Below are 23,301 nucleotides of genomic sequence, written 5' to 3'. Positions count from 1 at the left end.
AATGGTGGCATTGTAAGGATTTTTGCTTTCAGTTTTCTGTATTCTTGACTCTTCTATGACAAATCTCTTTGAAAATAGAAAAAGAAAATTAACATTTAAAGGTATTTTATATACATATATATATTCTAAAAAAATTGGAAAATATAGAAAACTTCAAAGAGAGAAATACAAATAAATTACTTATACTATACACACACACATATGTATGTGTGTGTACAATGTGTTTATATAAGGGTATGTACTTGTATTCTGATCTGTCAGTTTATAGGAGTGCTGCATTTCCATAAATATTCTTCACAAGCATTATCTAAAATACTTTTAAAAAATAGAACATGTAGCTGACAGATACACAAAAAGATGCTCAACATCAATTATGCAGATCAAAACCACAATGAGGTATCCCCTCACACCTATCAGAATGGCTAAAATAAAAAACATCATCAGCCACAAGTGTTGGCGAGGGTGTGGAGAAAAAGGAACCTTCATACACTCTTGTTGGGAATGCAAAATTGTGCAGACACTGTGGAAAACAGTGTGGAGGTTCCTCAAAAAATTAAAAATAGAATTACCATATAATCTAGTGATTTCACTACTGGGTATTTACCCAAAGAATATGAAAACACTAATTTGAAAGGATATACGCACCTCATATTTTTATTGCAGCATTATTTACAATAGCCAAATGATGGAAGCAGCCCAAGTGTCCACTGATAGATGAATAGGTAAAGAAGAGGTGGTATATACATACAATAGAATATTCAGCCATAAAAAAGAATGAAATCTTGCCATTTGCAACAACATGAATGGACCTAGAGAGTATAATGCTAAGTGAGATAAGCCAGAGGATGACAAATACCATATGATCTCACTCATACGTGGAATTTAAGAAACAAAGCAAATGCACAAATTAAAAGAAGAGACAAACCAAAACCAGACTCTTAAGTACAGAGGACAAACATGGTTACCAGAGGAGAGGTGGGTGGGGATATGGGTGAAACAAGGCGTAGGGATTAAGAGTGCACTTACTGTGATGAGCCCTAAGTAATATTCAGACTTGTTGAAACACTATATTGTAGAGCCAAAACTAATATAATACTGTATATTAGCTATACTGGATTAAAATAAAATTAAAAATATAGAACATTTTTTTACTTAATATACCAGAGATTGTTTTAAGTCAGTGTTAGAGAACTTCCTCATTTTTTAAGAAAAGATTTTATAGTATTGCCTTGTGCAAACACAAGTCAGTCTCCTATTGGTGGAGTCAAGTTGTTTCCAATTTTTCTTGCTTTTACCAACAAAGCTTCAGTGTCCAAGGAGAGTTCCATGTCTATGCACATGTAAAGGCAGATCTGGAGAATAGTATCCTAGCAGTGGAAATGTGCATTAAATTCTGATATACTCCCCAAATTATATGCCACAGAGGCGATGTCAATTCATAACCCTACCTACAAAATATAAAAATGCTCTGCCACTACTGAGTCAAACTGTATTTTAAAAGACTGTATATGGTCATGGATATACAGTAATTTATTTTTCCAATTTTTATTCTATTTCTAAAGTGTTGTGACAAACATCTTTGTACATAAATTTTTTTATCTCCAATGATTTCCTTAGGCCATCCTTCTAGAAGGAGAATTTAAGGGTATGCATTTTTAAACTCCCTTGATTTCCCCTTTGTTTTTACTATGGAATTACGGAGAGAAATCTTTCTCCTTTTGTAGCCTCTATTTGGGGGCTGGGAAGAATGCCAAGGTTTAGAGGTAACTGGCTTCTTCATTATAGAGAAAAATCTATGCGCTGAGATGTCTGGCTCTCACTGGGGTGTTAGCTCTATGGGTGTTTGGTCGGGAAGTGATGTGGATAAACTTCCACAGCCTCATCCCACCCAATCCCCAGCCTTGCACTTGTCACTGCTCCTGGCTCTGTTTTTGTTTTACAGGAAGGACCCTCGGCTTGCTAACCCATCCCATGGAGAGAAAACCGTACATCGGAGATGATCATGATGGGTGCTTGTGCTTTTTTGTATTGTCCTTCTTCAGGCCTGACATCTTCATCCATGAGGATAGTCCTGGGGAGTTGAACAAAATGTGGAGAATCACTCATTTGGCAACCATCCCGACACAGCCTTCAGCTACAGCATCACTCCATCTTCCTCTCTCCCTCTACTGTACTCCAAAGGATAAGTGGGGTTCTCATTCAAAGCATGCTTTTTTCACGAGATCAGCTGGTCATTGCTCTGTTACTCCCTGTCCCCAAACATGGAGTATAGGGCATCAGGCTAGTCAATTTTCCACAGACTCCAACCCTTCTTTCCTGGCCTACCAAGCCCATGTCCAAATTACAAAAAGTTCTGGGAAGCTCTAGCAATGCTTCAGACAATTTTCTGTGTCTCCAGTGCTCAATGTTAAGGTTTATTATTTACTGGAGCACTTTATCGTGAGGATACACTGTTTGGCCAACTGCCATATCCTTTTCTGCTTGCTACCCTTGACCTGACCCTGGCTGCCGACTCTGGACAGATGGAGAAGGTTATGTGATAGGAAGGACTTAGTCCTCCAGGAATCGGGAGGCTATGACCTCCTGAAAGTAGAGATGCTTTTCAACTCTATTCCACCTGCACAGTCCAGGGACTCACACACAGAAGTCACTCACTAAACTGTTGACCAGTGAGCTGCTGGATGAATAAATAAGGGATGGGCTTGAGAATGTAAGTCAGGGTAGAGAAAAAAAAATGTTATTTTAAAAAATCCATTCTAGCCTTGCATTTGCACTTACTTAACAAAACCATTTAGCTCCATCTCAGGGGACTCTGTTACTGGCATTACTGGAGAGCTGGCAGAAGCTGAGGTCACTGGGATGGATTCCACCTGGGACAGGGGGGCACTGGTGGGCTTCCTTGGCTGTGGCACAAACCTACAAAAGCAGGGTGGATGGAGGCACACATCAGCCTTTGCAAATTGGTGCTCAGTGGGGGCTCTCAGTTTCTATGGCTAAGCTCCAAATAAATCCTAGACAGGCAGGCCTAGAAGGACCTGCCTTACACCACCCCTTAGACTTACCTTGTTCAAATCTTAGGTTTCACTTTCTCCTAAAAAGTTTCCTCACCATCGTCTCCCAGTCTGGGTCCAGTGACTCTCCTCTGAGTGCCTACAGCCCCTGGGCTTCCACTCCACACTTATTTTTCCTGCCCCTGCTAGCCCATGAGCTCCCTGAGGACCTGTACCTAATATGGCATCTAATACAGTGCCTGGCCTGCAGTAGGTACTCAGGCATGGTTATGAATGCGTGAATGAATGACCAGGGATCCTGGGTCCAGGTAACCAAACAGAAAGCAGAGCCAGGACTAGGGTACCAGACAAACATTCCTTTGCCTTATGTTACCATGGATTAGATATGTCTATGGTTTCTTACAAATGGAGTCATAAATATGTACTCTTGAGTCTAACTTCTTTTGCTCAGCATAATGTTTTTACATTCATTTATGTTATTTCAAGGAGCACTAAGTAGTCTGATCTTTTCTTTTTTTAATAACTGAGCAGTATTCCATAGTATGGATGACTAATGTGTTTATCCATCTTGTTGGTGGGCAATGTGGCTGTTTCCAGCTTTTAATATTATGAATACGGTTGCTAAGAATATTTGTGTACAAGTTTTTGCATAGATGTATGTTTTCATTCCTCCTGAGCCAATTCCTGGGAAAAGAACTGCTTAGTTATATGGTACATGTATGTTTAAAATTATAGGATACTGCCACACAGTCTTCCGAAGTGGTTTTACTCCATTTAACACTATCTTCACAGTGAAGGTGAGACCTCAAGAAGGCCCACAACCTCATGCACACTCGGTATTCAGTCTTTTAAATTTTAAGTTTGAACCATTCAAGCATGACGTTGACTAATAGGCTTATTTTAAGGGAAAATCATGTATCATTGCTATAAATTAAAACCCAGTTTTATCCACCATGTTTAGAAAAATCACATTATTTTCTCACCTGGTGAGGGCTCTGAGCTGAGCCCTGACTGCTCTTTTTAAGAAGAGAGAGCAGTTCAATTTCCCCTTGGGAAAACACTGGGCTGACACCTCACTATAGAACTGTGAGCACTTGGAGGGCGGGACCAATAGGTTCCTTCTTCATAGCCCTCGTTGCTGAGGGTCTTCTACATAGAGCATGAGTTCAATAAGTGTCTGACTGAATGGACAGATGGATAGATGGATGCACGCATGAATGGTTGCGTGAGAACAGGTAAACAGCACACAGGTAACTGGACTATTTTGTGTGTTTTGTGCTACTCTCAGCTTATCAATAACCAGTGTTGTGGTGGGACCAGCCCTTGTAGTTCTTATTATGATTGGAAGATGCCCTTCAGCAGCAACCATCAGGAAACTTTGAGAAAATAAAAGGTTATTAGTTACAGGAACTGAAAACTACACAGCACACCTGGGGCCACACAGGGACATCGTGGATAGAAAGACAGTGTGGGCCTAGGTTTTGCTTTTATTGGGGTGGAGGGTGGAGAGCTAGGATTTCTTAGGCTCACTCTGTACTGGTGAACTTAAAACATAAGAGTAGGAATTTAATTTTTTTTTGTTTTCAACGTTTATTTATTTTTGGGACAGAGAGAGACAGAGCATGAACGGGGGAGGGGCAGAGAGAGAGAGGGAGACACAGAATCAGAAACAGGCTCCAGGCTCTGAGCCATCAGCCCAGAGCCTGACGCGGGGCTCGAACTCACGGACCACGAGATCATGACCTGGTTGAAGTCGGACGCTTAACCGACTGCGCCACCCAGGCGCCCCAAGAGTAGGAATTTAAAGTGCAGGGAAGAGAAGAGACAAGTGGCCCAAATGGTCAGTTATTGAAATCAACCAAAATTTCTACATCGAAGGAATCTCAGTGCCCCAGGTGGTCCGGCTCCTTATCTAGTTGTATGGCTGGCAAAGTGCCTCTTTGACACGGATGCCTTGGCAAGCAAAACTTAAGTCAGGCACTTGCATTACAAAAAAAGAAAAAGAAAAAACAACCACGGGGCAGTCAGAGTTTACACCGTACCTCCACCTCCACCCCCCGCGGATCCCATTCCCTAAGATCTTGGGAGAAGAGTGCAAAAGCTCTTTTCACTTTCTTTTTTTTTTTAATATGAAATTTATTGTCAAATTGGTTTCCATACAACACCCAGTGCTCATCCAAACAGGTGCCCTCCTCAATGCCCATCACCCACCCTCCCCTCCCTCCCACCCCCCATCAACCCTCAGTTTGTTCTCAGTTTTTAAGAGTCAGTTTCTTGCATCAGCCTCCACTTGGCTTATTCCAGGACAGATGTCTCCGGATGACATTACCTTAGATTGAAACCACATCATTCTGGGCTGAGGACCCATGTTGGGCTGGGTGCTGGGAAGCACATTAAAATAAAGGTTCCTGAACCCCGTTCTTGGGTAAATTCTGATTTGGCAGGACTCAGAGAGGGCCCAGGAATTAGGTTTTTCACAGCTTTACCAGGTGATTCCAATATACAGCCAGCTTTCAGACCCATGGTGGGTAGCAGTGGCAACAATTTGGCTAAGGACTGGAGCTGATAATTAATATGAGGCTATCACTCAGCCGCACCAGCTAGGGACAGTGTGGATCAGCAGAAGATGATTCAAGGCACTCATTAAATCACCCCAGGTCAGCAGAGATGCCTGGGGAGACTCTGCCAGAGTTGTCCCACACAATAGCACTCTCTCATCCAACATTTGCACACCCCTGGGATGTTGTGCTGAACAGAAAAAAAAAAAAGCATATGGGAATATCTGTAAAGGAAAAATTCAAAGTGGCAGTGTGTCTGTAGACCTGAGGAAAAACAACACCTCGGGTGATAATGATACCTGGACAAGTGGAAGTGAGAGGTCTCTGGAAACAAAGGATACTGGGAAGGCAGCCCCACTGCTAACAGACTCAGCCACAGGGGACAGTGAAACCTCTGTCATAATGAAAGCTTTAATTTATCATTAAAAAAAAAAAAACCTGTTCCAAACAATTGAAATAGAATGTTGGCAGTTTTATTTTTCGATCAGATTTCATTTTAGCCTCAGGAACAGATGATGGTTTTCCCATTATGCTGACCCAAACAGGATTAGAATCAGTTATTTTTAAAAGAGAATATGGAGCAAATAAGGAAAAGCAATACTGCTCCGGTTCCAGAGCTACCCATATCAGAATCGCTGGAGGGCCCAGGAGAGAAACCATGCCTTTAGCTGTGACAGATCACATGAATGCCACACACCGTCCATCAGCCACACTGGTTTGGGCTCAGCAACTCCCCTCTTCATGTTTTATTTTCCACTCCTGGGTGAGTTAGGATCAATACACTTTTTTTTTTTTGCGTTGCAAATTTAAAAAGTCCACCAGGCTTATTTGCTGTTCTCCCTTCCCTGGAAGTAGGGCTGCATCATAATAACCCACCGCCGCCCCCCAACATGCTTGTGTTTCAGTTAAGATTTTGTGCTTGGTTCAGATGATATTTGGAGATGGAATGGTGTATGCTGGCCACCTGCTGCCGTGAGGTCTCTGGGGGGTGAGGACAGCCTCATAGTAGACATACAATGACTTCTAAATCAATGATTTGTTGGACCTGGAATCCGGGAGTGTCCATACAAAGGGTGAAAACCACCACTGGCTGGGGGAAAAAGGTGTGTTTTGTTTGGCTCTTACGCTGTTTTATATATTTAAATTATCGACCGTAGCAGTTGCTGTTGGCACACACTGTTTAGATCTCCTTCACCAGGATGACGCACCCCTCACTGGCTGCTGTGGGTGTTGGTTGCATCTTTCTCCAGCTGGCTCCTTGTCAGTTGCCTCCCCTGCCCTGAGCTCCCCAGGAGGTGGTGCCCTCCCTCCCATAGTGTGTGAACAGCAAGCCAGGATGGCTAGATGAGGGTGAGGACTCTGAGTGGGACAAACTCTCAGGCAATTAATACTCTAGCGCTCCCCGTGGGCTCAGACAGATCTCCTCGTTTCCCCCCTTGCCCTATCTCATTTTTCTTACTCTCTTACAGTTTTCCCCCCACCGAGAACTCCATCAATAAATCACCTGCCCAAGAATCACCATCTCAGGCTCTGTTTCTAGGGAGACCACTGCAGCATTCTATGATTCCAAAGATAAGAAAGCCAAATCTTGCTTCAAGGGACTCAGAGGCCAGTGCATCAGAGTCAGAGACAAATGCTCCAACAGCAAGACTTGCAGAGTGCACAATGGTTCGGTTCAAGGCCAAGGGGTCAGACGGCCTGGGTTTGAACTCTGGCTTCCCCATTCACACACTATGTGACCTGGGTATTGTGTTAGTGATAGAGCCCTCCTCATCTGATTGAGGCTTAATACATGGAACAGACCCAGCAGGGAGCCTAGGTCATGGTAAATGTCCAGTGCAGGTGAGCTGCTCTTGTGCTGGGGCTGGTGGCAAACACTTTCTTTGTTGGACTTCAGATGAATTCCCTCCCTGCCTCCCTCACTCCCTTCCTCTTACTCCACTCCTCAGAAACCTGCTCCAGATTAGATCAGCCCCTGTTTTCTATTTCTAAATGGAGCAGATTATAATCACTGCTTTACCTCGACTAAAAAGTAGGCAAGCCCCTTTGGGCACAAAGTCCCAGGCACCTTTCCTTATCTATTGCCTGGCTGTGTGGTCTTACACTTGCTGAACCTCCCACACTGGGAAGCAAATGACAGATGGGGGCTGGCTCAGTGCATTCCCTGCCAGATCGTTCCAGTTCTGCCACAGGAGAAAGGGAAGCAAACCGCAGACACATACCCATTATGAAAGACAGCTTGGCTTAGCCCTTTGACTTTATTATGTCCCAGAAGGATTCGAACCTGTCACCTGTGCTAAGGGAAAAGTTGGTGGAACATAACTGAGAAGCTGAAACTCAAGTTGCTCAGAACTCAGGGGGTGAAATCATATTTTTATCAAAATAATTTGCAATTGGAGCTTCTAGAATAGTGGTTCCCCTGCAGCTGTCCATTGGAATCACCTATGGAACTCTAAGAACTGATGCCTGAGCCCCAACTGCAGACATTCTGATTTACTTGGAATCAAGATATTTAAAAGCTTCCAACATGATTCTAATGTGCTTTCAAGGCTGAGAACCACTGATTAAAAAGGTGGTGGCAAGAAGGTAGGGAAAGTAGTGGTAAAACAAGAGCCCTGCTACGGTCCAAATGTTTGTGTCCCTTCAGATTTCATATGTTGGGATCCTAACCCATGAGGTGATGGTATTAGGAGGAGGGACCTTTGAGAGGTGATCAGGTCATGAGGGCTGAGCCCCCATGACTGGGATTAGTGACCTTCTAAAGGACAGCCCAGACAACTAGCTGGGTCTTTCCACCTGTGAGCACACGGCAAAACACACCATCTGTGAAACACGAAGCAGTTCTCACCAGACACCAAGTCTGTCTGTGCCATCATCTGGACTTCTCAGCCTCCGGAAGTGTGAGAGATGGATGTGTGCTGCTTGTAAGCAGGCCAATCTCTGCTATTTTGTTACAGCAGTCCAAACAGACTAAAACATGTCCTAATTAAGTAACTGCAGCCAACACTACTCAGCACTTCCTCTCTACCAGGTACCATATTAAACACTTAATAAGGAATGCCTAGCTAAATGTTCACGGCAGCTTAATGAGGCAGGTGTTGTGATGGTCCTCAGTCTTCAGGTGACAAAACTGAAGCTCAGAAAGCAAGTAAGTGGCTGAGATCAGTTAGCCTGGATCCAGAGCTAACACTATCTTAACAGCTTTGCTGGACACTCTACCTCATCAGTAGGGCTTCTCCTTGGTTACTTCTGCCGTGCTGTGCCCAATGGCAGTGACTCGCAGGCTTTTTCATTTTAAAAATAACTGGAACCCACAACATACAATAAAGAACATACAATGTATTGTCTAGAACCCTCCTTTGGACGATGAGGGATCCATCCCAATTGTAATCAAGGTAAGGAGAAGCAAGACACAGTTGACCTTGCCTTGAAGTGACTTCCCACAAAGAGTCTTGCTGCAAGGTGCGTAGTGGAGGAATGTGTCCAGAATCTCCTTGAAGCTCTTTTCTGTGAGAAATGGCCACTTCCATAAAAGCTCCAGAAGGTGTCCCCACTGCTACATACTCTTCGAAAGACTGAACAGGTAGATAGGCTGTGAAATCTCCCTTAATCAGTTTCAAAGTCCTTTAGAAATACTTTCAAAACAGGATGGTTTTTTCAAGTTAATTTCTTTTAATGTCTGGTCTTCAGTAGATGTAGCTAGCTTTGGGGGATTTTAATTAATATGAAAACGCAGATAAATCAAATAGACTCTTTTTAAGAATCAGATCACTAAATGAACCAAGCAGACATATCCCTAACTCAGGTTAGGTTCAAATATGCACTGATGCTTTCCACTGATTTCTTTAGAAGCCAGCTTAGCTCACACTGAATATCAACGTGGCTGATGCCCTCCACTGGTATTGGAGGCACTGGGAAGATGCCTTAAAAAGAATGTATCTATAATAAGGTAGCCAGAGTTCTTCTGTAACAACATAAAAGCAGGATGAAAAGTTTCATAACACTCAAAATTGAAATGAAAAAACAGCTCAGTTCATTTCTCTATGGGATAACAGACACGGTATCTCATGAAATTGTACTGACCCATTACAAACAGAAGGAGACAATATGATCCTTAATGGTGATCACCTTTAAATTAAATATGAAAAGAGCAAAAGGCCCACCCTCTTCAAAGGTCTCCTTCGAAGGCTTGGCCTTGATCTCTTGCAGGTCCACTACAAAAGCAGGAACTTGTTTCTGGAAACCTAGACTTGAGAGATGGCCATAGTCCTCCCATCATTCCCAGAGGCTAATCTGACCCCCTGGTCAGGTAAATTAGCTGGCCCATCATAGCAGGAGAGAAGATTCTAGATGGATGGGCTGTGGAAAGCCTGATGAGGGAGGCCCCGGAGGCTTCTAGAGGCATAGGCACAGAGTATAAGCAGGTCAGCTAGAGGCCAACCTCACAGTGTTCTCTTTCACAAAGGGCTTCCAATTTACTAAGAATGTGGTATTTATAATGGATGTGATGCGACAGGCATTTTATTATTATAAAATTTGGAAATTTGGCCACAGACATGTACAAAGAAAAGCCACAAGGAGAAGACAGTCATCTCCAAGCCAAGAAGAAGGCCTAGAACAGATTCTTCCCTCATAATCCATAGAAGGAACTAACCCTTTCAACCCTTTGATCTCAGGATTCTAGCTTCCAGAACTTAAAAAAAAAATTTCTGTTGTTTAAGCCTCCCAGTCTGAGGTAAAGTAGCAAACTAGTACATTATAGGAAACTAACATGAACATTCAATGTTCCTTGGAACTTTACCTGTAGGAATTTCTGTTAGCTCATTCATACCTCGAAATTAATATATATACATATATATATATACAGGCATTTTAGCTCATCCTATTCCTGGAAGTGGAACAGTTTCCCTGCCATTTAAAAACAAATTCCCTTTTCTTGGTTTAGGTGGCCACTTTCTTCTTTCTCAGCCTTCCTTGCTGAGTCCTCTAATTTTGCCTACTCTTCAAAGTCCCCTTCTTGGTCCTCCTAGAATCACAGAATGCTGACATGAGAAAGCACATTATCCTGATATCCCCAGCACCTCATCTGCAAAGTGAAAAGAGTAGACTGAGGAAGACAAAACCGCATATCCACCAAACTTCTTACATGTTGTCATTGGACCAAGAAGAACTCAGATTTCCATCTTCCTGTTTCCCATCCCCTAGTCCTGCCAGAAGTTCTTAAATGAACAGAGGCAGCTAAGGGCCAGCCGTAATGCATTGTAAGGAGCTAAGTTTCTATGACAGAGATTCACAAATCTGTTACTTAAAAAAAAAATCCATCCCTCAGGTCCTGTTTACTGGAAACTATTTCTGTTGTTGACCTGGTGTCACGCAGCACCTACTACTCACCAGGTTGTGCTGAAGGAACCCAATTAATTTTCTACATTGATTCTTGCTTTATGGCCAGGGAGGGAGGGCGGGAAGGCAAATATTCAAGGAGCTTTATTGTAATCTTGTCTGGACCCAGACCCTCTTTCTCCTTCTACCAGCAAATCTGGACTGTTTCTCTTCTCACCCACCAGCACTATCACTTATCTAGTTCCTTGAACTGAAAATTCAGGCACCGACCTTGATATACCCTTCTCTTCCCCCTCATATCCAGCCCCTCAGCAAATCCCATTCAGTCCTCCTCTAAAATACCTCCCACCTGGCTACCGACCACAGCAGTTCTCAGGTTACCACAGTCCTTGGGACAGCACCCTTATACATTTAGCTGATTTTCTGGATCTCACTCATCAGTTTCTCCTTTCCATTCTTTCTCCAGAAGCAAACCCAACAGCTACTCCAACTTGACTGCTGTCAAGCTCTGTTGTTACTTCTTGCTCGGGCCAACCTGATTCTTAAAGGCCAAAATGGTATCCTTCAAACAGTTAAAAAGTCTAAGCAAATGGTTTTATAGTGAGGTTCTGCAATGATTCTCTGGTTGCAAACTGTGAAGTATGAGAAGGAAGAACCAGCTGAGTTTGGAGCCCTCGCTTCTGAAGCACCGGGAGGTGGCTCGGCCCCACAAGATGCCTCTCCACTTCTCAGCACACGTGTTTTCCCACATATGTCCCTTCAGAGTCTTGAATGGTGAGTGGGGATGAGAGCATGCAAGAATGAATTGGACAAATACTAAACCACGACCACGACCACCTGCCATCACCAGTGGTTTATCAATTTGTAGGGACAGGGAAGGGTCTCATTTATGTCCGCAGTATCCACAGTACCTAGTACAATGTTTGGATGGAGTATTCACAAAAGGCTCATTTAAATGAAAGATGGATATACAGTAATAAAATATAGAGAAAAGTCGCTTTCCTATGTCAGCAGAAGGTAGTGGTAAAGGCAGGGGCTTTGCCGTCAGCGCACATGTGGCAGGTTGGATCCGTTGCGTGGGCTCAGTTTCAAGGGGAGATGTTAATACTTAACAGGATTGTTGTAGGACATGAGCTAAGAGACATAATGGGGTTAGAATTGTGCCTGGCACATGATAAGCACACAATTATGGTTATTTTTATGGTCAAAATTACAGAATCTTTCTCTCATACTCCTAATATTATCTCTTTATTGGAGATATGGCCTTACACCATTGTCTACAGGAGGTAATTCCTACTTCAGACATATTTTGCTCTGGGAAGCTGTTGAAAGTGGTTTTTCTCATAGTAAAGATGTGGATTTGTTCACCGTATTGGTGGTCTAATCCTAACATTTCAAAGATGCGGACATTATATTTCATGTGAAAAATCAATGCTGCAGAATGAGAAAATGTGAAGGTGCCCATGAATCTGGTGCCCTGCACTCCTTTGTGACAGGGTGGCGGTGCTGGGAATGGGTGCAAAGGTCTCATCATGAGTTGTTTTCCAATGTCTGAGGGTCCTATCAGCTTATCATGTCCCTGGGGCACTGGTAAGGTCCCTCAAACAGCTTTCCAAGCAGCTGGTGCCTATTTCATAATTAGATGCTCGTGTCTTTGGCTTGGGATTTGTGATAATAACACACTGTTCTTACCATGGTGCTGGGCATCTTTGCTCTGTGCTACCGGGGATCCAGGCTCCCTTTCTCTGCTCAGGTGCCTTACATTTCCCTCTGGCAATTAGTCTGTCTCTAACTTTCAGCCTAGTCCAGGGGCAGCACTGGGTTCCCCAGGCCTTAGTGGAGGGATGGACATGGGAACCAACCAGAGCCAGTGAGCTGTAGCCAAACATTTGCCAGGGCTTATTCAGAGAAAAGCCTCTACCTTTTTCCTCCAGACTTGAACCTGGCATATGAAAGCTGGAGCTGCTGGAGCTTCTAAGTCATCTTGCAACAGTGTGTGCAGAACCTGCCTGAGAATGGAGCCGACACAGCAGAGGACAGAGAGAAGAGACAGTGGGGGAGGTACGAGGCACAGCTGACACTGCCTGACCTTGGGTCGAGCTGTGCCTGAAACCCACACCTAGACACTTTCTGTTACATGAGCCAGTGCGTTCTATTTTTTTATATGTTAGTTTGAGTCATGTTTGCTATAAACTAGAACCAAAACCTCCTTATGGTATTATAAAGTCATCAGTATTGAAAATCCATTTTACCTTTTAAAAAAGCCAATCTGGCCTGGCAGAGAGTGAAGAGAACATGAGAACTTGGTGCTGGCAGAGTCAGGGCATCTGGTAGGTTGACTGATGGGCATCCTCCACATGTCCCTGTTTGAAGCCCCACAGCCTGGGAATGTTTCCTTATACAGCAAAAGGGACTTTGCAGATGTGAGTAAGTTAAGGTCTTGCGATGGGGGAGATGCATCTGGGTAAGACCCATGATATGATCACAAGTGTCCTTATAAGAAGGCGGCAGAGAGTGATACTACTGCAGAGAATGGAGACGGGGATGTGGCCATCTCAGTGGAGAGAGAGATGGGAGGACACTATACTGTGGGCTTTGAGGAAGGAGGAAGGGGCCAGGAGCCAAGGCATGCCAGGAATGCAGCTCCAGAAGCTGAGAAAGGCAAGAATGGGGACTTTCCTATATTTTCCCTAGAGCCTCTGGAGGGAGTAGAGGGAGCGTGTGGCCCTGTTCACACTTGACTTAGGCCCAGTGAAATGGATTCAGACTCTGGACCTCCAGAACTGGAAGAGAATAAATTCTCGTTGTTTTAAGCCACCCAGTTTACGGTGATTTGTCACGTAATAAGAAACCTAATACGGGGGAGGGGGATGGCCCTCATTCCCACTGGATTCATTCTTTGGGTTGTGAAATCGTCATTTTAGTTCAGACACACAGGAGAGAGTTAAGGAAGACAGGGACCTGGAGGGGCTTAGAGCCTGACTCGCCATTGTGCCCAAGGCCATTTGCGCCCACTGCTTCTGTTCCCACTCTGGGCCTAGTTCTCTGTCACCAGAGTTGCGTTTCCTCTAGTGCCAGGGTTCCATGCTTGCTTGGTTTTATCTCTTATCCAAACTCCTCTGGGAGGTGCAGAAAGAAAAAAATGTGTGAGTGCAGGAACTTAAAGCCTCCTGAGGCCTGCGGGGCCAGTGGGGAACAGAGAGGGAGATTTACAGAAGGGACCAATGCTTAGGCCAGCGAGAGGCACCTGCCACCCTCAGACTTCAGGCTTCAGACCAATTTTGGGAGAAAATGTCTCAGAGCCACCTCTGGGATGCTTCTTCTCCGACATGGCCTGGTATTAACATTTAATTAATGAACATTAACATTAGGCTTCTCAGTTTCCTCCATAAAGGAATGTCTGTAAGAGCCTGGCATTCGCTGAGCATGTATTACATGACAGGGACCATACCGAGAGCTCTGCAGGTAGGCGAGTCCAAGGTCACATGGGGCAGGCAGCTGAGCGGGAGGCTGCCTCAGAGTCCTCTTGGCCAGGCTGCCAGGCTCTTGGCCAGCACACTGAGCCACTTGGGACAGCTGGATGCAAGGATACCCAGGGCCTGCCTCCATGCAATCAATAAAGCCAGTTTCCTTTCTAAAGAAAACTGAAGAACTGGCTGTAGGGAGGAGGGGCGGGGAGGACAAGGAGGTGTGCCGAGCCATCCAGCTTCAGCCTTGGTGGATGCAGCCTGGCATAGGAAAGGATTTTCTACCTCTTGTCAGAAACCACCTTCACTTGGTGTCTGAGGGACCAATAGCGTCAAGACTTTAGCATCCCAGGGAGTGTTTCACTTAGCAGCACTTGGTATGAGGGAATGCAGGAGACAAAGGAACCCTTTGAAAACCCAAAAACAGTCACTAGTTTCATATTTTCCTTTTTATCTCAGAGACATGCATTTTATAGACACATCTCATTTAATCCTCATGACAGCTCTTTTAGGTATCCATGTTATCCACATTTATTCATAAACCAGAGCACAGGATCCTGTGGCCAGGAGGACAGAGCCCGGATTCTAACCAGCCATGTTCGACACCACAGCCCAGGACCTCAACTACCACTAACATATCATGTCTTAGAAAAAAAAAAGTTCCAATGAGCCTGGTGGCTCAGTCGGTTGAGCGTCTGACTTAGGCTTAGGTCATGATCTCGCCTAGGGGTTGGTGAGCTCGAGCCCCACCTGGGGCTTGGGTCAGTACAGAGCCCGCTTCAGATCCCTTTCTCTCTGCCCCTTCCCACCCCTCTCAAAAATAAACATTTAAAAAAAGTTCCATTTTTGAGGCAAAAGAAATTAAAGAATGATGAAGAGACAAATGGAAGCATCCAGAAATGAGGCTTCCCCTACCTTCCCTCTAGTCCTTCCACCCTCTTCTTCCAATCACAATGTGTGACAACTGACGGTCATCACAGAAAAATCAATGTGAGATCAACACGTGCTCCTTTGTTGCAGGGCTGGGCTCCCTTAGGCCCCTGTATTCAATTTATCTATAATAAGATTTGGAAACAAAAAGGCAAAGCTGTCCTTGGAGACCACTTGGCCACGTGCTGTAAGTCCCAGCATCGCCTCAGCTTTGCGGCCCTGAGCCTGGGCAGAGATACCGGCTGGGCTAGTATCCACCAGGCTCACCCTCTGGCCTCTTAGAGGGTAAGGGCCGCTTCAGGTGCGGGCTGCCCTGTGTGCCCCTTTCACACAGATGTCATGAAGCATCACATTCTCGACCAGCTGAGCAGTCATGTCGAAGAGACAGACCCAAGAAAGGGCACATTCCGGTAGTGCTGGTGGCTTCCTCATGTCATGTGTACAGCCTAGACTGTCATCTACCAAAGTCAGTCTCGAACCCAGTCACGCATCTGAACTCCCATGGATGAGCTGGCTTCTGAGACAATGACTGGCTTTCCTCTTAGGGAGTGCTTTTTTTAGCATACTTGTCCATTTTACTTCTTTCTTTGTTCTTATATGTGACACGAGGGCCAACTTGGAAAAAAAATAAGCTCAAACAAGAGAGATGCTTTAGATGGCCCAGTCAGAATTGCCTGCAAAGTCACGCGCACACACACGTGTGTATACACGTGTGTGCTCACATGGCTGATGTGTGTGTTGTGACAGGCAGGGATATTGAAAGTGTCTGGGTGTCCTCACATGCTGCCCTAATAGAAGAAAAAGAAAAGCCTCTTTTATCCTTTGTTTCTTTTACTAATGGTAAGGCTTAGGAGAATTCTAATTGGAAAAGAAAGGTTAGTGTTGGTATATCTGATAAAAGTGACCTTTAGCCACTGAATATCTTATGTTTTCCTGAGGGTCTGCAGAGAAAGCCCATCTGAAGGGCAAGTGGAGTGTTTTTTGGTTTTTTGGTTTTTTTTTTTTTTTTGCTATCCAAGGTGACATTTATACCTTGAACCTTTTCATTTGGCAGGTGCCAAGAAGCTGACAGAAAAGAATCTTTAATCAGTTATGAAATGATTCTCCCTCACCACAAATACCCAGCAGGGAGCAGTTACAAATTAGAAAACATCCTTTGAGGACCTACTCTGTGCTGCCTACTCTGTGCTATGGGCTCTGGGATCCAGAGGTAACAGGACAGATGTGCTCCCTGGCCTCAAGGGTTTAAGAGCCAGCTAGGAAATTGGACACTGAGCCATAATGACAAGTGTGATGTGTCACGAAGGAGATGGGCTACCAGGGCCTATGCCAGGGGAGGTCATGTAGGCAAGGGTCTCAAGAGGGCTTCCCAGGGAAGAACCTGGAGCTGAGACTTGACAAGGGAGCAGAGGCTGGTGAAGTGAGGCGTGGAAGGAGCTTCCAGCAGAGACTGTGTGCTCAGATAGGAATGGGCCGGGACAGGAAAGGGGCCAGTGTGGTGAGGGCAGAGTGAAGTGAGAAGAAACTGGGGAGGAACACAGGGAAAGCCCATGCTGAGCCTTGCTGAACACAGTAAGTATTCCGTACTTCATCCTAAGAAGCATGGGTGCTGTTGAAGGCTGAAAACCAGAGCAGTGACATGTTCATCACTTGGCTACTGGCTGGATGATAGAGTCCAGTTAGGGACATCAAAATGGTCCAGGCAAGAGAGGATGGTGACCTGAACTAGGATAATCATCATGGAATGGGAATGAGGGGGTTATAGAAGGCAGAATAGGTAGAACTTGGTGATGGCTTTGATGGGTGAGGTCAGGGAGAGGAAGGAATCTGGATTCCTCTCAGGACAGTGATGTCATTCACAGGGGTGGGGGCAGGTGGAGAGCCTGAGTTTGGCATGGGACACGTTGGACACAAGTCACATGGGAAACATCCAAGAGATGAAGAATGAGACGCCCTCGGGACTCAGCAGAGGGTCTAGGCTGAGACGGTTGGAAGCCTCAGGTGCCGGCACTAACTGCCACTGCACAGAGAGCAGGGGCCCAGGATGGAGCCCTGCAACCTACACACACTCAGTGCACCTGCTGCTGTCCCAGGGCTGAGAAGGAGGGAAAGGTTGAGGGGATAAGCAGGAAAGCAGGAGAATACAGTGGTATTCAAAGGAAGAAAGGCAAGGGTTTCGGAAGGAGGGATTGGGTAGCCATGTTGAATGAGGCTAAGAGTTATCTTCCTGGAAAAAAAAAAGGCAGACTTTTTTGCCTCTTGATTACAAATCTTCCTGCTGTTTCCAAGAGTCTAAACTCCTTATCCCAGCACCAGGCCTCTCACACATGACTGCCAACCTGCATCCAAGAATTCTCCCTGGCTTCTCCCTCACCAGTGAAGCCTGTGCTGTGGCCACGCTGATGGGGCCTCTGTGGACACTGGTAGATGCGTGTCATTTGCCTCTCCAGCATTCATTCTCTCATATGTCAGTTTTTGTTTGGAGATCTGCCCCCTCCCACCCCATTCAGTCCATGGGGCGCTGAGGTCACCACGGCAGCCCTTGGTGTGGGGCATGTGGCCAGGCTAATGCTGATCAGTGCTTCACCCTCCATTGAGTGACTGACTTGGGGAGGGGACAGGAAATGTGACTGAACTGGTCCAATCACAGTGAATCTCAAGACAGTTCATGTACAAAGGCTAATGTTCCTTTTCTGGAGCTCAGATCTGCGAGGATGTGGCCCCAGGAGAGCTGGCAGCCATGTGGGAACCATGGGAGAAAAGCTGACCCAAAAACTTGGCTTTAACACATGAAAGCAAAGCTAAGAGATGGAGCTTTAAGCTGGGCCAGAAGCCAGAGTGAGTCTGGACTTTTGAGTTGTAGGACCCAGTGAATGTCTTTTCCTTTTCATTTTTGTTGAGGGTCATGTTTCCTGTCACTTGCAACGGAATAGAATCCACGAATCCTAACTGATATAAACATGCTGTTCCTGTTACTTAGAATGTTTCCCTGTTGCCCCATCTGAGACATTTAACTGTGCTTCTCAGCGCAGCCTTCTTGGATTCTTCTGAGCTCTCATCCCTACCTCTGTCCTTCCTCAGAGCCTGGCATTAACACATGTTCCCTGTGATTTCCCAATAGCCTCAGGCCAGGGACAACGTCTCATTCACTGTTATATCCCCGATGCCTCGTACGTCGTCCGGGGCATAAGAGTCACTTACTGGATGCTTTCTGAATGACTCTTGGAATGAATGAATGAGTGAACAAATGAATTATAAGCAAAAGTTCAATATCAAGATACAGGAAGATACTGAAGAGAGGGGGAAAAATGGTTAAATAAATGCTTAACACAATGAAAAATTAAGTGCATCCTCTCCAGTCCTGGCTAAGTCCATTTTCAAAATGCCATTATTTTAATTATGGAAATGGCCTCTCAAAAATGAAAACATGTCCCTTGTGCCTCGGTAGAATAAACCCATGTAGCTATGTTACATCAGAATAACTTCAGAGAATCTGGTATTCGAAGCTCATTAGGTCAGGTTGGCTGATTTTACCCCAAACCTAAACAGTACTCGGCACCTAACGAGCAGGCTCTGTCATTCAGGCCCAGGCCCACCTCCAGTGCCATGCTGGGTCATCATTAGATGTCTATGGAAGACATCTAGAGCAAGCCGCTGTTACTGTGGAAACAAGCCAGGGAAGGGAAAAGCTGGCTGTCATATACAAGATGAAGGTTGCATATGGGAGGTACCGACAACCCAAGGAAACAACATGAGGCTTCCCTATGCAGAGTGGCAGCTCGGCATTCAGGTACTGAACCCAGAGCTGTCCAAACATCTAGTAAGGAGACACAGAGGAGCCTGAATGTCCTGCTTGTGAACAAGACTTCAGACTCAGATGAAAATGTTACTAAGGCTTGACTAAAACAGCCTGTTTACATGTTTTTTAAGGAGTGTTCTCCAAATTAAGTTTGGATTTAGCTTCTAAATGAACAGAGACACTTCTAAATCCAAATATTGTGAACACAGCTTTCCTCTTTCTGCATTCACCACCTCCCACTATTTTGTACATATGTATACATCTGTATATATGTATCGTTTAGAATGAAACCCACCAAGGGGCACCTGGGTGGCTCAGTCGGTTAAGTGCCCAACTTCAGGTCATGATCTCATGGTTCATGAGTTCGAGCCCCGCGTCAGGCTCTGTGCTAACAGCTCGGAGCCTGGAGCCTGCTTTGGATTCTGTCTCTCCCTCTCTCTCTGCCCCTCCACCACTCACACTCTTTCTCTGTCTCTGAAAAATGAATAAATGTTAAAAAAAAGTTAAAAAAAAAAAAGAATGAAACCCACCAAGACAGGCAGAATGTGGAGCTCCGTGCAGCATTTACTCAATGTATTATCATATTCAATCCATGCTTTGGGTTTGAAATGCTTAAGACTTCATTTTTTTAGTGACACATTTCTAATGATCCAACCACTAGATTCAAAATTAAAGCAGGCTTACGGATACTGCTTTGCTAATCTGGTGGTAATTGGGGCTTTCAAAGATGTTTTAGCTGCTCTTCCTGTTTGAAAATCTAGGATGAACCACGATTTGAGACCCTTTGTTCTTTCTGCCAATAATTAGTTACCAGAACTGAACACCATGAAAGACCAGTACACAGAATCTGGGAAACCCAGTACAAAGCCCAAAGGAGAGAAATGGGAACTGCAGAAAAGAGCTATGAGGGGCAGACAGGCTGGGGTACCTTATCTGATTTTCCTCGTTGTCTACCAGGAAGAACCAGCGGAACTTCACAACCAAGGAGCTGCAATTGGTGATAGTTATATATCGGATCACCTCTGTATCATTCAGGATGCAGCCAAAATCCAGCTCCATGGTCTCAAAGCTGAGGTTGGGGTAGTTCACTTCTCCACGCAGTCTCAGGCTGTCTACTTGAGGGTGCTCTACATACTTGATTGCTAGAATTTCTTCTGCTACCCAATTGTTCAAGTCATTTCTATAGGAAGGGTCAAATTTGACCAGCAAGTTTTTTTCTCCATCAATCTCCAGTTTGATAGGCTACAAATAAGACAATTGGCAATTACCAACCTATATGATGCATTTTCAACCTGCTCCATGGAACAGGAAAACCAAAGTTATTTATACATATTTATGGAAATACACACATACAGATGCACATATCAGTACAAATAGATTAGTATGAAATACATACACAGCCACATTTCTTTTGCCCATAATTATGTATTCACACTTAAACATAATTAAATAGCTGGTATATCTAAATCCATATGGATATCTACACTATATCGATAACTATGGATATTTTATATACATATATGCACACACATCTTTTATTGGTTGAACATGAAAGCAAGGAAAATCTGGATGGGAATCATTTGAAGGAAGAGATTTTATTTTATTTTATTATTTTTTTTCATTTGTTGAGGAATCAAGATACCATTGCATGATTAAATTTAAATTTAATCTTAAAAATTAACCTGAAAATTTCTTTATTTGATTAGACACATATCTAAATTATAACCAGGAAATGCAAATAATATTTCCATGTATTTACTGATAGACTAGAATTCTAAATTATTACAACATTGAAACAGGTTTCTTTAGAGTATATGTTTTCACTTACTTTTTTTTAAATATAATTTATTGTCAAATTGGCTTTCATACAGCACCCAGTGCTCATCCCAACAAGTGCCCTCGTCAATGCCCATCACCCACTTTCCCCTCTCCCCAACCCCCATCAACCCTCAGTTTGTTCTGAAGGAAGAGATTTTAATAATAGTTGTGAGGTTATAAGGATTGCGAGTTGCAAAAGCGAAAGTCTGCAATGAATAACTTATAAAATATTCTTAACTGAATATAAATTAGATTGTAAAATGCTCTTCCTAAACAAGTGGGAAACATTCCTGGCTTAAGAAACTTTCAAAAGGCTTTCTAAAGCCCTAGGGGAGGGGCTCTGTAGAGGGTGACCCAGAAAAGGATGGATTAGGCAATTTAATTTCTTTTCTAATGCCTGCAATTCTAACTCTTAAGCACAGTGTTATTTACTTTCTGCTGTCTTCTATTCAACTTAAAATGACACTCCCGGAAGCTTGACAGAGTTTATTCAGTAGATTATGTTTATTCTTTTCTCTCTTTGATTCAAATCCCCGTGTGTTTCTGGATGTCAAGGCCACTGGAATACCTTACCATAGAAAGCCTGGCTATGAGTTAGCTTTTTTAGGAATTGCTCAATTCCCACAGTTAATCCACAGGAAAGCCACCTCCTGGTTTTGCAGAAAGTGCCCTGAGGCAGTTGGGAGGCATGCACACAGGGATGAGTCTTTCAGAGAGTACTTCCCTCTCTGCTGAGTTTTCAGGTTCAGGTATTTAACTGTGCACTTCAGTGACATGATTAGATGGTTTCTGTTGATAAAGCCAATCACCTGATTCAAGAATCAGAGAGAGGGCAATCACTCCTCAGGCAGCTAATCCCATCTGAAAGTGTGGCCTGTGCTTGTACAGGTGGCTTGGCAGAATTTAGAACCCATTCTTGCAGATGGTAACACATGGTATTGCAATGCCTCGTATTTAAATATCTTTGAAGATTGAGTTAAACATTTCCCCCCTTTGTTGTTTTGTAGAAATGATACACATCCACAAAAATTCACATTATATATAAAAGCACGAGGAGAAGAAATTAAATACTCATCCAAAATTTCACCATATATTATTTCTCAGAGTTAACATTTTGTAAGCATGAGTCCAGACATAATGGATGGATAAATAACATTTTTACAAAAATGAAATCAAACTAATTTATTTTTTAAATGTTTGATTTTTTTCTCAAAAAAAAAAAAAACAAACACTTGAAAAAATATTCTTACACAAGAGATAATAATCCTAAAACCATAAACTCTGGAGCCAGACTTCTTGGGTCAAAATCCAGCCTCTGTCATTTACCAGCTCTGTGAATGTCAGCAACACTGCTTAGCCTTCCTAGCCCTGGGTGACTCTCTCTCTCAAAACTCTGTAGCCATTGCTGCATTGTCATCTGGCACTAAGTATTACGGTGGAGAAGTTGAAGTTAGTCTAAACTCTTCCCTTGATGGATCGGTCCCTTCTTTTCTGCATAGAGGCCATAGAATTTTTGGATTACCAATAAGACCAGTAATTTCACCAAGATATGACTCACTGTTGGATATTCCATAACATTTTGTCCCAAGACAAGGTATGGCGTTGCTTTTAAAAATCTAAGCCTCTTATCCAAGCTAAATAGTTCCCTGCCCCTGAGGCACCAGGGTTACAAGTGTATTGCTTATCCTTGTGGAGATAATGTATGGATTAAAAAAAATCACATTCATATATGTATTTAAAACTTTTGTATACACATGATAGTACACTGTGCACTCTTGTTCTGCAATTTGCTTTTTTCACTGGGAGATCACTCAGTGCATGTGGAGCTGCATTTTATTCCATCATATAATTCCGCCATCATTGATTTAACCAATCTCCTACCGATGGATATTGGCTCCCAATCTTTGGCTCTTACAATCACTGTTACAATGAATACCCTTGTCTATATGTTGAATATTGTGTCTATATCTGAAGGGTAAATTTCTAGCAGAAGAATAACTCGGTCAAAGGGTATGGACATTTGAAATTTTGATAGCTGTAGCCATATTGCCTTCCAATGTATACTTCCCCAACACTGTGGGGGTGCCTATTTCTACATGCCCCTCCAACACAGAGCACTATCGAATTTTTGCTCTTTGCCAATCTGATAGGAAAATTAATTTGCATCTCTTCTAATGTGATTAAAGTTGAACACATTTTCATATATTTAAGAGACATTTTATTTTTCTTTCTGTGAACTATATTCATTTCCTTTGCCTATTTTTCTATTGGTGTTTTCCTATTGATTTGTAAAAGCTCTTTATTTTTTTTTTATTTTTATTTTTTAACGTTTTATTTATTTTTGGGACAGAGAGAGACAGAGCATGAACGGGGGAGGG

At 43.7% G+C, this 23,301-nt stretch overlaps 1 protein-coding gene across 1 annotated transcript in view; it reads right to left on the bottom strand.

Annotated features, from left to right (window-relative positions):
* The window catches only part of HYDIN (HYDIN axonemal central pair apparatus protein), a 347,254-nt gene that overhangs the window by 136,537 nt on the left and 187,416 nt on the right, over positions 1 to 23,301 (bottom strand). The window contains exons 22-24 of the mRNA XM_043599622.1: positions 20,034 to 20,347; positions 2,779 to 2,916; positions 1,990 to 2,071 (exon numbers count right to left, since the gene is read on the bottom strand). Of these exons, the coding sequence (XP_043455557.1) occupies positions 1,990 to 2,071; positions 2,779 to 2,916; positions 20,034 to 20,347 (534 nt within the window). The remainder of the gene's footprint in view (positions 1 to 1,989; positions 2,072 to 2,778; positions 2,917 to 20,033; positions 20,348 to 23,301) is intronic.

The sequence above is a fragment of the Prionailurus bengalensis genome, chromosome E2 (assembly GCF_016509475.1).
Source record: "Prionailurus bengalensis isolate Pbe53 chromosome E2, Fcat_Pben_1.1_paternal_pri, whole genome shotgun sequence".
Taxonomy (NCBI): Eukaryota; Metazoa; Chordata; class Mammalia; order Carnivora; family Felidae; genus Prionailurus; species Prionailurus bengalensis.
Note: the sequence above shows the minus strand (reverse complement) of the source record. Positions and strands in the feature narration are given on the sequence as shown.